Source organism: Electrona antarctica (assembly GCF_951216825.1).
Source record: "Electrona antarctica genome assembly, chromosome: 23".
Classification (NCBI taxonomy): domain Eukaryota; kingdom Metazoa; phylum Chordata; class Actinopteri; order Myctophiformes; family Myctophidae; genus Electrona; species Electrona antarctica.
In genome coordinates this window covers 35,636,455-35,650,179 of record NC_136804.1, presented here as the reverse complement: position 1 = coordinate 35,650,179, position 13,725 = coordinate 35,636,455, and the positions used below count along the sequence as shown (strand labels likewise).

At 44.1% G+C, this 13,725-nt stretch overlaps 1 protein-coding gene across 1 annotated transcript in view; it reads left to right on the top strand.

Annotated features, from left to right (window-relative positions):
* Nucleotides 1–13,725, top strand: part of pcloa (piccolo presynaptic cytomatrix protein a) — a gene marked incomplete at its 5' end in the record, with an annotated part of 110,872 nt that overhangs the window by 39,177 nt on the left and 57,970 nt on the right. The window contains one exon of the mRNA XM_079494780.1: nucleotides 12,559–12,972. Coding sequence (XP_079350906.1) covers nucleotides 12,559–12,972 — 414 coding nt within the window. The remainder of the gene's footprint in view (nucleotides 1–12,558; nucleotides 12,973–13,725) is intronic.

Genomic DNA, 13,725 nt, shown 5'->3' with positions numbered 1-13,725 from the left:
GCAGCCGTGGGACCCCCGGAAATGCTTTGGCTATGTCTCGGGACCCCCCTCCCGACCCCCAATATAAATGACTGCTACAATAACCTTAATAATAGAGACAATACACCATAAATAAATGCTGAAACCAGATATAATCATTAGGGAAGATGTATGCATGTACTATGTGTACTATATGTAAACTCTTAATTTCCAGTATTTTCCACTTTCCAGCCATTCAGTTGCAAAAAAGTTTTTTTTTTTTTTTGGAAAATAATTTGGGGACCCCCCAAAATAATTTGGCGACCCCCCCCGAGGGGTCGCGACCCACGGGTTGAGAACTCCTGGGCTATAGAACAAAATCAGGATCAGCACCGGACCGTAAGTTCTGTCATCGCTCTGGCTCTATATCAAACCCATGAAGCCATGCGTGGCGGTGGCTCAGGGGTAGAGTGGCCGGGTGGTAACCGCAAGGTTGCCAGTTTGAACCCGGTCTCCCCCAGAGTTAGTGTCGAAGTGTCCTTGAGCAAGACACTGAACCCCAAATTGCTCCCGATGTGCTGGTTGGTGCCTTGCATGGTTTCCCCTGTCACCGGTGTGTGAATGTGTGTGTGAATGTGTGTGTGTGAACAATCTATGTAAAGCGCCTTCAAGGTTCAAGGTTGTCTTTATTTGTCTCCCTTCGGAGAAATTTGTCTTGGAGACAGAGTTCACAGCTGCATACAAATAACAGACACGTTCACATATGAAAAGGAAAAAACACCATGAAACACCCAACATACACAAAACAGAGATATTGCACACATTCCCTTGATAAAGTGAAACCAGTCAATAAAGTGCTTTTGGCCACCCCTGAATCTCTGAGTCAGTAAAGTGCATTCGGCAATCTCTGATTGAGCATTTTGATTGACAGGGGAACAAAAGAGTGTTTAAATATATTATACACATACCGTGGAGTTCTATACCTCCTACCGGATGGCATTAGCTCGTACTCTCGGTACAACACATGCAAGGGGTCAGATATACAATATTCCGAGCTTGTCTCGGATTAAGGCCTCACTCAGACCTTTACAACAGATTGCTGTATGCTTGCTGTATACAAAGGGTGTGACACAGCTTGCCCCAATGCATTTCCAATGGGAGTCACATGGTCTGACACAACATTTGTGTTGTATGAGGGGGAGGGGCGCAGTCGAAACACAGCCGAAAGCCATACAACAGCTTGTAGTCCAAAATCTAGTCCTCAAACCATGTGACTTCCATTGGAAATGCATTGGGGCGGCCATGACACTCACAGCATTCATACAACAAGCATGCAGCAATGCTGCAAAGGTCTGAGTGAGGCCAAAGGCGCTTTATAAATGCACCATTTACCATTTATTTACCAAAAAGCACTGTTGGAAAGTACCATTTACTCAAGTAGCCTACTGTACTTTTGAGGTGTTTGTTCTTTACTTGAGTATTTCCAATTTCCAATACTTTTACTTATACTCCACTACATCCCAGAGGCAAATATTGTACTTTTTCCTCTACTACAATTATTTGAAAACTTTAGTTACTAGTAGTTACTGTGTCGAGTATTTCTACATTGCTCTATTGATACTTTTACTTAACCCATTTTGGGCGGGAAGTGGGAACCCCTTTCGGTGTTATGCTTTAGCTATTGAAAAATAGCAGATCTACAAGCTCATAGCGCGCCACCGAGTGGCGCGCTATGAGCTTGTAGATCTGCTATTTTTGAAAAATCGAAGAACGACTGACATAGAAACATAGCTTTTTCAGAAAACATTTTTAGAATCTGATCTCAGGTCAAAATGGGTTAAGTAAAACATGAGAGTATATCTTTTCCACCACTGTACTGTAAATAAGTGAAACGTTAAACTCTCCTGGGGATGCATGCTGTAGGTCAACAGCCCCATATCGCAGCCCTGCAGCTCCATATCAGGTTGCTGTCTGCGGTTTATGCTTCTGAGAGATACTGTATATCCTGCATCATTTAGACTTCTTCATTTATCACATAATGTTTCAATCCATTTGTCAGATGGAACACAGTGTGGCCCCTGAATCTAGCCATCTAGAACAGTGGGGTTTCAACCTTTTCAGGCCACACAACCCTCCAAAATAATCATATTTGAACTGGGGACCGCCTGCTAGCTACCTATACCTGCTATTGCCTGCGCCACCGTGCCCCCGTAAATGGTAAATGGTGCATTTATATAGCGCCGTTATCCAAGGCACTTTACATACCGTAGTGCATTACATTCACCCATTCACACACACATTCATACACCGATTGCTGTGGAAGCCATGCAAGGTACCAACCAGCACATCAGGAGCAATTTGGGGTTCAGTTGCACACCCTGCAAGCACTTGGAATTGTAGGAGTCGAGGCATTACATTTTGTTTGATTCGGTTATTGTGAAAATTGCTATATTTTCAAAATGTATTATTTGACAATTTGGCCAATGTTTGACCAGTTTTTAGGTACGCAGTAATGGTATTTGAAAAGGGCCTGGACTACATTTGCACCCATCACTACTGACTGACGACCATAAAGATGACTTTAGTGACGACCTAGTCATGATTGCCTGCCTCCTAGCGACCTTACTCGTGACCTATAGTCATGATTGGCTGCCTCCTAAGCCAATGATAGTCTGACCAGCATAAAAACCCATACTCTGAACGTTGCAACATGGAGCGAGCGGTAACAGAAGCTAACAGAAGCTAATGTTATGATCCAACTGGAGCTAGAGGACAACCATAACAGAACACAATGAGTGAACCAGCAAAAGAACTTTGTAAACGGACGAAAAGCGAAAAGGGGCGAAGAGCTTGTTGCACCTGGCAGTTATGACTGAGAGTCTTTTTTTTCCTTTTATTTACATTTTAAAAAGCTCTTAAAAGTCCTTACATTTTCATTAGAACCACTGAGCTAGAAAAGGGTCTGTTTGTACTCAGTGGACCGGCGATCAGCGACGGGCAAATGTATTTCTTCACATGCGCTGTATAGTTTTGGGGAAAAGGGGCTCTGATCAGACTGACACCTTTCCCACATTTGGAGTCATATTGACGTGTCATTGATCTCATTTGTGGGTCACGGAAACATTTATATGGGTCCCTTTTATTAATTTTTTGTTTCCTGTGTTTTGTTTTTTTATTATTTCAATCTTTTTTCAAAAACCCTTCCAAAAAAGTTAAAATGTTCATGAATTAAAAACAGAATTCATGGCAAGATTGTTTTCACCGATTTCATGAAGAAATCAATGACAAATCTAAGAAATTCCATAAATTAGAAACGGATGTTTAAGAAGTAGTGAAAATAGCCGGATCTACGTGCTCACAACGCAGCGCAAAGCGTCGCATTGTGAGCTTGTAGATCTGCTATTTTCACTAGTTTGGGTCCCGGGCAAAGGTTTAATTAAATCTTTAGGTCTTGATCTAAAAAGTTTGGCAACCACTCTCATAGAAAACTAATGTCACAGGCTGTTCACGTAAAAGTCTCAGATGCAAATTGGAGGATGTATTGTATCCCCGAGATCAACACGATACATTTTTGTCATGAAATTGTCAGTGTGACCTTGTCCTTGTAGAAAGGTGTTGTGACAACCTTTGAAATACTCACTTAGGATACTGTGTGTGTGTGTGTGTGTGTGTGTGTGTGTGTGTGTGTGTGTGTGTGTGTGTGTGTGTGTGTGTGTGTGTGTGTGTGTGTGTGTGTGTGTGTGTGTGTGTGTGTGTGTGTGTGTGTGTGTGTGTGTGTGGTGGAAAGTACTTTAGTATTTCCAAATTTGACTACTACATCTCAGAGGAAAATAATAGGTTACTTTTACTCCACTACAATTATTTGAAAACTTAAGTTACTTGTTACTTTCTAGATTTTGATTAATATTACAAATCATACATTGACCACTTTAGTCCTATATATATATACTCTATTTGAAAATAGCCGATCTACAAGCTCACAATGGGATGCCTTGCGACGTGCTGTGAGCTTGCAGATCTGCTATTTTTATACATCTATACATTTGAAAACTTGTGAAACAGTCTGCATAAGGAGCACTTTTACTTTTAGTACTTTAAGTATACGTTGATGCCACTTGATGCCTCTATACTTTTCATAGAGAGAGAGAGAGAGCTGTGTGTCTGTGAGCGTATGCTATATCAACACACTCAAACTCAACACTTTGACAGTATGTGCGCACGCAGACGCTCGCACACGACCGGGGCACTCCTATCGTAGCGAGGCTGTGGATGACCCTCGGTCACTTGGTGGATTAATTGTGACGTGTGTTGTTGTGCTTGTTGAGCACTGAAGGACCCGTTAGCACTGGAAGCACTTTGGAAACCGAAATGAACATTGTAGCTTCATTCCCTCTTTGTTATTCTGAATGGGCTGGAGGGGGATTCTGCCCTTCACAGCAATCACAATATTGTCTTTGTCACTGCACATCCGTCCAGCGCCCATACCCTAGGTGGGGTTTGGCAAAAGCGCCTTTCTTTGTGGAGTTTGCATGTTCTCCCCGTGTACATATAGGGTATAGTACCCTCACATGTTCTCCCCGTGTCCCCTAGGGTAGGTACCCTCACATGTTCTCCCCGTGTCCCCTAGGGTAGGTACCCTCACATGTTCTCCCCGTGTCCCCTAGGGTAGGTACCCTCACATGTTCTCCCTGTGTCCCCTAGGGTAGGTACCCTCACATGTTCTCCCCATGTCCCCTAGGGTAGGTACCCTCACATGTTCTCCCCGTGTCCCCTAGGGTAGGTACCCTCACATGTTCTCCCCGTGTACATATAGGGTAGGTAGTGGTATACCCTTACAAAAAACATGCAGTAATCCTGGTCTCTATACTGCCTCCCCCTGGCCAGCCAGGGCGCCTGTTGGAGGGGATATATGAACTGGTTGGAATACCGTGTTCCTTCCACGCGCTATACGTCCTACTGGGGAACCCCCCCCCCCCCCCCCCCTGTCAGGTCATAAGAAGCGGCTTGGACTCCTCATCATGCATTGAAGGAAGCATGAGCTCAGTTCGGGGCTCTCCCCAGGTTGGCAGAGGGAGAGTAAGCGCCCAGGATTGCAGCTTAGGCAATTTGAGTGAAAAATGGGTAAATATAATGGAAAAATGGATAAATGGGGAAAAATAGAGGAAAGATAAAGAAACTTTCAGGAATTTGTCAAAACAACACATCAAACCACATATGAGCACAGTACTCGACTCCAAACAGATCTAAAGTAAATGAAATAAATAATATGCAACCCGAGAATAGAATAACCTCTCCGTAACCCACTCGGTGGGTGTTGGCCTGAAAACAAGTTAATTCTCATGCAAGTTTAACTTGGTTTTGCACAGCTTGTGTGACGCAGGCCGAAAACAGCAGATGTTGGAGCTCGTGGCGCTATATTCTCCTTAACCCATTTTGGGCGGGAACCCCTTTTGGTGTTTTAAGCATTATGTTATGCTTTAGGTGTTGAAAAATAGCAGATCTACAAGCTCATAGCGTGCCACCGAGTGGCGCGCTATGAGCTTGTAGATCTGCAATTTTTTGGAAAATCATGAGAATGTGGCGCAAATCTTTGAATATATATTATATATATATATATAACATCTTTAACTCAAATCTTTGGTTCTTGTTGGTCCCTGGAACAACATATTTTCAGATGGGGGGTCCGGGGCCAAATACAGATAATTCTGGGGGTCCTTGATGTGAAAAAGGTTGAGCACCACTAACATAGAAACATAGGTTTCTATGACAAGTCCGTTGCTCTCCCCAGGTTGGTGGAGGGTGTGTAGAGCCCAGGATCACATTACATAATTGACACAGGGGTGAGAAATGGGTTACACAATCGTGGGATATTTTTTTTTATAAAAAAAACCAAAACATACGTTTTTAGGTTAGAAGACATTTTTTTAGAATCGTCCTCAGGTCTAAATGTGTTAAATCTTCTGCTGCGTACCCGATGCCTAGTGGTGACGTGTGTTGCGATAACGCCACTGATGACGACATGGCCCTGGAACTGGGCTGTGAGTTGGAGAAGCTGAAAGGCTGCTGGCGTTACGGCCTGCCAGCTAACTAGATGGCTGGCTGATAGACTGACTGACAAACTGACTGAGAGGCTGCTTGGCTGCAGGCTGCAGTGCATGGTGTAGAGTAACCAAGAACATTTGGTGCATTTTGAGTTATTTGTACTTTACTTGAGTATTTACAATTTCGAGTTGCTTTTACTTCTACTCCACTTGCACATCTCTGAGGCAAATATTATACTTTTACTCCACTACATTTATTTGAAAACGTACTAGTTACTTAGCGAAGTTAGCCCTATTTCGGCCATTTGAAAGTAGCCGATCTACAAGCTCACGATGCGACGCGATGCGACGCCTGGTCATTTATACTTTTACTTAACCCATTTAGGCCTATCGTCGAAATTTAAAAAATGTTTTCTAAATCCTGACAGTTTTCTGAATCATGTTTCTGTATCAGTGGTGCTCCATATTTCATGTCAAGGACCCCAAAAATGATATGTAATTGGCCGCCGACCCCCATCTGAAAATATGTTGTTCCAGGGACCTCCCAGAAGCAAAGATTTGAGTTAAAAACGTCCGCTCTGAAAGAATATATATTCAAAGATTTGCGCCACATTTTCACGATTTTACAAAATAGCAGACCTACAAGTTCATAGCGCGGCACTCGGTGCCGCGCTATGAGCTTGTAGGTCTGCTATTTTTCAATAGCTAAAGTATAACAATGCTTTAAAACACCAAAAAGGGTTCCCACCCAAAATGGGTTAAGTAAAACATTTGAGTAGTTTGTCCACCACTGGAAGGCTGGCTGTTTGCCTGGCCAGAATCTCATCAGTCCTTATCAGCAGGCATCTCTCTGTCTCCGGCTCTCTCAGCCGGATCTCTCTGGTGTAATAGATTGAGCAGTCATGCTGGTCCAAGACTCCCACAGTGGAGGAGGTGTGCGGGGGGGGGGGCTGCAGAGGTGGCACACACACACACACACGCACACACACGCACACGTCACACACACGCACACGCACACACGCATGCGTGTGTTCGCCAAAAATGCGTGTTCACCAAAAAATACACCTCAGGAGGGGGAGACTCATGTCTCTGCTTTCTTCTCATTCAGTGTAGTGTGATGTACTGTAAAGTCATTATGTAAAGCCACATGCGGCCCCCACCTTCACTTAAAGGACCACTTCACCACTTTTTAACTTACCTTCATATACAGTAATTAGTCCTCACTAATGTTCATGATAAAATGCCACAATTTATTTCTACTTGGTCTGTGTCTCATAGGAGGGCAGTGGGCAGTTCAGAAACCTGTCCACCAGTGACATCATCGATGGGGAATCAAATCTAATGGAAACTGCAGGCTTTCTATTCCTGAAAAGTTGCAATGCGATAATGGGAGCTATCATTCTCACGATAATAAAAATCGAAATACTTTTTGAAAAAAATCTTGTTTAAAACAAAATCTGCCATAATGATGATGCCCTCCTATGAGACACAGACTGAGTAGAAAAAAATGGTGGTGTTTTATCATTAACATTAGTGAGGACCAATTATATGAAGTGAAGTTGAAAAGTGGTGTAGTGGTCCTTTAATGCGGCCCTTAATATCGGAATACTGATATATTATTGATTTCTGAATCTAGTAGTAGCTTAATGACTAAAATCGTATTGTCTTTTTTTATGTCAAATGTATTTTGTATTTTAGTTCATAAAGATAACATAATTAAACTAAATGCATTTGAATTAAATACAAATTTTAGTTTTCAGAATTCCAATTAAAACTTCATCATCACAGTTGCCCACCCCTGATGTAAAGTATGTGTCTCTCCTCCAATTAGAACCATCTGTGCTCCTCAGCACAATGCACTTTACGTGCACTGTCCATGGTGCTGAAAGCTCACAGAAATCAGTTTGCTGGTTTTGTGAGGGGCTTACGATTTGTTGTCTCCTCCATTGTTTATTTTTTTTTAACTTTGACCAATGACAAAGAGTAGGGTCAACCAAAATGCACTTTTCAAGCCACTGGAATTCATTTTTTTATTAGCCCCTATATACGCTCACATAGAATGGAAGTGAATGAAGTGAATTTAATTTAGGGCGGCGGTGGCTCAGGGGTAGAGTGGCTGGATGATAACCGCAAGGTTGCCAGTTCGAACCCGGGCTCCCCCAGAGTTAGTGTCGAAGTGTCCTTGAGCAAGACATTGAACCCCTCCAGTGCTCCTGATGTGCTGGTTGGTGCCTTGCATGGTTTCCGCCTCCATCGGTGTATGAATGTGTGTGTGTGTGTGTGTGTGTGTGTGTGTGTGTGTGTGTGTGTGTGTGTGTGTGTGTGTGTGTGTGTGTGTGTGTGTGTGTGTGTGTGTGTGTGTGTGTGTGTGTGTGTGTGTGTGTGAATGGGTGAATGGGTGAATGTAATGCACAATCTCTGTAAAGCGCCTTGGATAAAGGCGCTATATAAATGCACCATTTACCATTTTAATTTGTGCATGTGTGACCGTGCCACACCAGCCATGCACATAGCTTTGCCTCTTGACTCTTTGCCAGCCTCTTTATTTTCTTTATTTCCCTCCCTCCCATTTTTCTACCTCCCTTTTTCCTACCTCTATACCACGCAACTCTTTTTCCCCTTCCGCTGTTTCTTCATCTCTATCTCCCTCTCTCTCATGCCCCATACCCCTGTACCATCTCTCTCTCTCTCTCTCTCTCTCTCTCTCTCTCTCTCTGTTGCCAAGATTCACAGCAGGGTTTATGCTAAATTCAGGCAGCCTACGGAGGACATCTGAGGTCTGTTAAACCACCAGGCGCAGATAGGCTCCTCCCCATGTAGAGAGAGAGAGAGAGAGAGAGAGGTAGAGAGAGAGAGAGAGAGAGAGAGAGAGAGTCACAGAGAGTCACAGAGGAGTGGCACCGCACTGGAGATTACAGACAGTGGGGTGGAACATGAGGTGTTTACATCAGCAATGAAGGCTACATGGAAACATGCTGACTATTACTGTAACTCCTTTGAGGTGTGTGTGTGTGTGTGTGTGTGTGTGTGTGTGTGTGTGTGTGTGTGTGTGTGTGTGTGTGTGTGTGTGTGTGTGTGTGTGTGTGTGTGTGTGTGTGTGTGTGTGTGTGTGTGTGTGTGTGTGTGTGTGTGTGTGTGTGTGTGTGTGTGTGTGTGTGTGTACACGTGCGTGCGAGCATGATATGAGTCTCTATCTATGCTCTCATACCTTTATTTTTGTATCGCTAGTTACACTGGGCCTCATGCGGCAACCGTTCTTAAGAGGAAATTTGTTCTTAGACCCACTTAGGACGTTTTTAAGACGGCTTTGGGATCCCTCAATGTTTTCTTAGCTGTGATTTGTTCGTAGTGCTCGAGTGGAGCACTCTTAGGGTGCCTTTTTTTGTTCTTAAAGAACGTTTCATTCTCTTATAGGAATTCACTTAGGAAGAAATGTAAGAGGAAAAGTTAGGAACTTATTGGCGCATGAGGCCCATAGGCCTACTCAGCTCTCAAAATCCCCAGTTGTTGAAAGCTGGAATCATAGTTTATATATATCTATATATATATATATATTCCCTGTTCCCGCATTATGAGCAGTCAACAGGGCATCGTGGTCGTCCTCCTCTAGCGCCGTGTGCAATGAATTGAACACCTGAGATTGCAGTCATAACAGTCATAAGATTACCATCACAGGACAGAATGGGTGCAGATGGGCACAGCTGTGCCAGCTTGCCTGGCTGTCTCGCAACGGAATACCGTTTATCTGGAAGTAATGGTCTGCACTTTTAGGACAGACTGCATGGCTCCCAGGTGACTGACTGTAGTGAGGAAATGGTGCTGAAATGATTATGGCACTTCCTAGCATAAGCAACACATTGAAGACATTGCAATGGTGTTGCGTATTGGAACCACATCATCATGTAATATTCGATATTGTTTATATATACTGTAGTATGCAGTGTATGCAGTGCATATATATATATATATATATATATATATATATATGTGATGACAAACAACTGAGTGGCTGCATGGGACTCTGGACTTGTGACACGCGCAGGGCCATAGTGATCAATCGGGCATTGTGTTGACATCCTATAGAAATTAGAAATGGTCACCTGTTCAGTATGATGTTTAGACTCTGCGTGCACGTCCGCACACACCACGCGCACTGTTTTGTGTAATACATGCACATGCGTACGCATAGGCTATACGCAAACCCATACATAAGCTTCATGGTCTCCCAGAGACAGAGAGGCAGAGATCAAGATGGCAGGATGACTAGCACTGCTGGAGTGGACTGAACATGGATTTGGTAACTAAGCTTTTATCTTTAATAAAATGATACAGAAATAAGGACATGCCTGGTCTTCCACTCATTTATGCTGTCAAAAGGGCTCCTATAGAACACTCAAGAGGCTACAATAGTCCATGTTTTCTTGCAGGTTTAACCACCTCCCGTTCATGCTTCGTCATACAACAAATACCAAAAGTAGCAGATACTCAAACTGGAGTCGCAAATCAACACAGCTTATAGATATGCTGTTTTCAATGTGCCTACAATAAAGGTCTCAGACGAAGGTCTAAGATGAAGGCATGCACCTTAGATAGACCTTCACTGTCCACATCTGGACACGCATAGCAGCCACGTTGAAAACGTTGCAAAGGAAGTTGTCTTTGTTCATCATTTCCATTCACGGAGATATATTACACATACATATTTCAATTTCCCCATTTCTGCCTAGCAGCAACCTAGATATGCTCTGCATAGATATGTTTCACAGTAGGAAAGAAATATGAAGGGGTGGGGGTGGGGGTGGGCATCTGTTGTTGCTGTACAGCCTTGAAGCGCTTCCAATGTTAATTTAGTTTTAGTCATATTTTAGTCATCTGTTTTGTATTTATTTTTTAAATATCATGATATTTTAGTCGACTAAATCTACAGTTGATTTTGTTGACAAAAATGCCTTTTGCCAGGCCTTGATGGCATCGTAATGCCTGATTTTACACTTTGTTGCATGCTGAAAATAGGCGATCTACAAGCTCACAATGTGTTCCACTGCGACACATTGTGAGCTTGTAGATCTGCTTTTTCTTTTTTCTTTTTTACACTGAGCGAGTTTGAGGTGGATCAGACTGGTCCAGTGCTCAGGCCCTAATAATAAATGTGGTTAATTGGTCCTAAGAAAAGGATCCCAACAGAAGCAGCTGTGTCCAATGCCTTGCCCTTTGTGGTAACGGCTGTCCTAGTGAATTAATTTTTATTTAAGAAGTTTTCCAATTTTGTATGCAGTCCATATATACAGCATATGCACGCACGCACGCACGCACGCACGCACACACACGTGCCGCAAGCCCCCAGACCGCGCCCCCCAGAACGCGACCAGTTACAGACCAGGCACAATACTTATTGTCACCACCCCAGTTTACACAACTAAGGAACCAAGTATTACTCAGGTCCATCTTTGTATTCAATCTGTCAGTTTTCAGTTGCAAACCTGCAGTCATTTTCCCCATTTATATAGACCTTTCTTGTCTCCGTCCAATTCACTCAGAACCAGTGCTAGAATTAGGACTGATGAGAGTTTATTTGGCTTTGTCTTTTGGTGTGAAAATCACGAGAGGTATATTTGAATGCTGTGTGAAAAAACACACTCCCATAAACATTATATTATCTCCACACTGTGTACAGTAAGCTGACAGGACGGCTCACGCGCCAACATGGTCTCTTTTGCTAAAGCTGGCCCTGAAATGTCTGCACACACAGAGGCCTACAAGCCGCTCCGACATGGGCTTGGTAAACCCCTGTCCCATTACCATGCATTATTGATGGCTGGGCCTATCTCTTCAGTTACATAAATGCAAAAAGCTAGCCTAGAAATAGAATGAGTTCCACAGGGTCATTCACCCTGTGTAACTTACAGTGTTAAGTTATTATTTATTACTGTTTTGCGTCTTAATAACAACCCCAGTTACAGCCAAACGCACTCGTCGCTCTCTCTCTCTCCGCAAGGAATCTTTGAAGACCTTTACCAGCCTCATAATAATGTTCGCTACTGATTCAACTACAGAGCTTTAAGACCTTTACTAGCCTCATAATAATGTCCGCTACTGATTCAACTACAGAGCTTTAAAGCATAGCATGACCTTCACATAGAAGCATTTTCAAGTATGTTTGTATAAAGCAGTGCATGTGTAATATGACTTGATAGATTAGTGCTTGCACAGGGAATTATGTATGCATACACAGGAAATGAGGCATGTCAAATGGCAAATGGCAGTGACACTCCTAAACATACCAATATGATTTGAATGTAATCTTGAGGAGCTATCTATACCACATTGAGCATTTTATTCTGAACATAATCTAGTGGTAGTGAGAAAAAAAGTAGCTCAGAATTATGCTACTATAGCAACAGGAATGGAACACGAGGATTTGTGTTTGAATTTGAAATGCACACGGTGAAGCCAATCTACCGAACGGATCTGCAGGCTTAAAACGTTGTGGTGAAGACGACTGATATGAATAAGTAAATAATGTATATGTTTTTGTTTGTTTGTTTGTTTTGTCTTACAGAAAGAATGGCTGTGTCTCAACTGCCAGACACAAAGAGCCATGTCGGGCCAGCTGGGAGATGCGGGTCCACCTCCTGCCATGGCTTCCCCCAAGAAGCAGCCCTCTGCTCCCGATCCGGCTCCCGCTCCTGCTCTGGCTCCCGAACCTGCTCCAGCTCCAGCTCCCGAACCTGCTCCAGCTCCTGCTCTGGCTCCCGAACCTGCTCCAGCTCCCGAACCTGCTCCAGCTCCTGCTCTAGCTCCCGAACCTGCTCCAGCTCCTTCTACAGCTCCCGAACCTGCTCCTGCTCTAGCTCCTGCTCCTGATCCAGCTCCCGCTCCTGCTCCTGCTCCCGCTCCTGCCCCTCCCTCCATCCCTGACCCACCCGTGGTAGATGCTGCCGAACCGCCTCCTCCCCCGCCTCCCGACACCAAGGTAGTACCTGAACTCTCCCCTACACCTACACCTGATGCCCTTCCTGCTACTGATAGCACCCTTCCTAATGAGAGCCCTCCACAGTCAATAGAACCAAAACAGGCAGCGGCAATAGAACCTCCGCAGGAGACGGTGCCGGAACCTAAACTAGAAGCTCAGTTCCCTTCTCCAGAGGGGATCACTGACGCTGCAGCAGTTGAACCTAAACTAGAAGTTCAGTTCCCTTCTCCAGAGGGGATCACTGACGCTGCAGCAGTTGAGCCTAACTCTGAGAAAGTAGTAGATGAGCAGTCAGAGAAAAGGGAACACGGTAATGCTGAGACTGGGACACACATTGAAAGTGCCAATGCTGTCGAGAGTGAGAGACTGTCGGCTGATAAAGGCTTAGAAGAGACTTCTGCCTTTGTTGCCAAGACACAGGCCCCTGTGGAGGCGGCAGCAGCGGAGCCAAACCTAGAGGCTTCTAATAGTGTCATCGGTAATACTGATGCTTCTACAGCAAGTGCAGTGGTAGAGTCCACGTCAGAGAAAGTTCCAACAGCAACATTAGAAGCAGTTGAACCTGTCCCTGAACCTCCAGCCCCTGAACCCCAAATTCCAGAGGCTGTCTTAAAGGAGGAGCAGGTGGCACCTCCTCCGCCCTCTGAGCCTGAAATACCTGGTACTGTTGTAACAGAGGAGACGGTAGCACCTCCTCAAAGCTCTGAGCCAGAAAGTACAGACACTGTTGTAAAGGAGGAGACGGTAGCACCT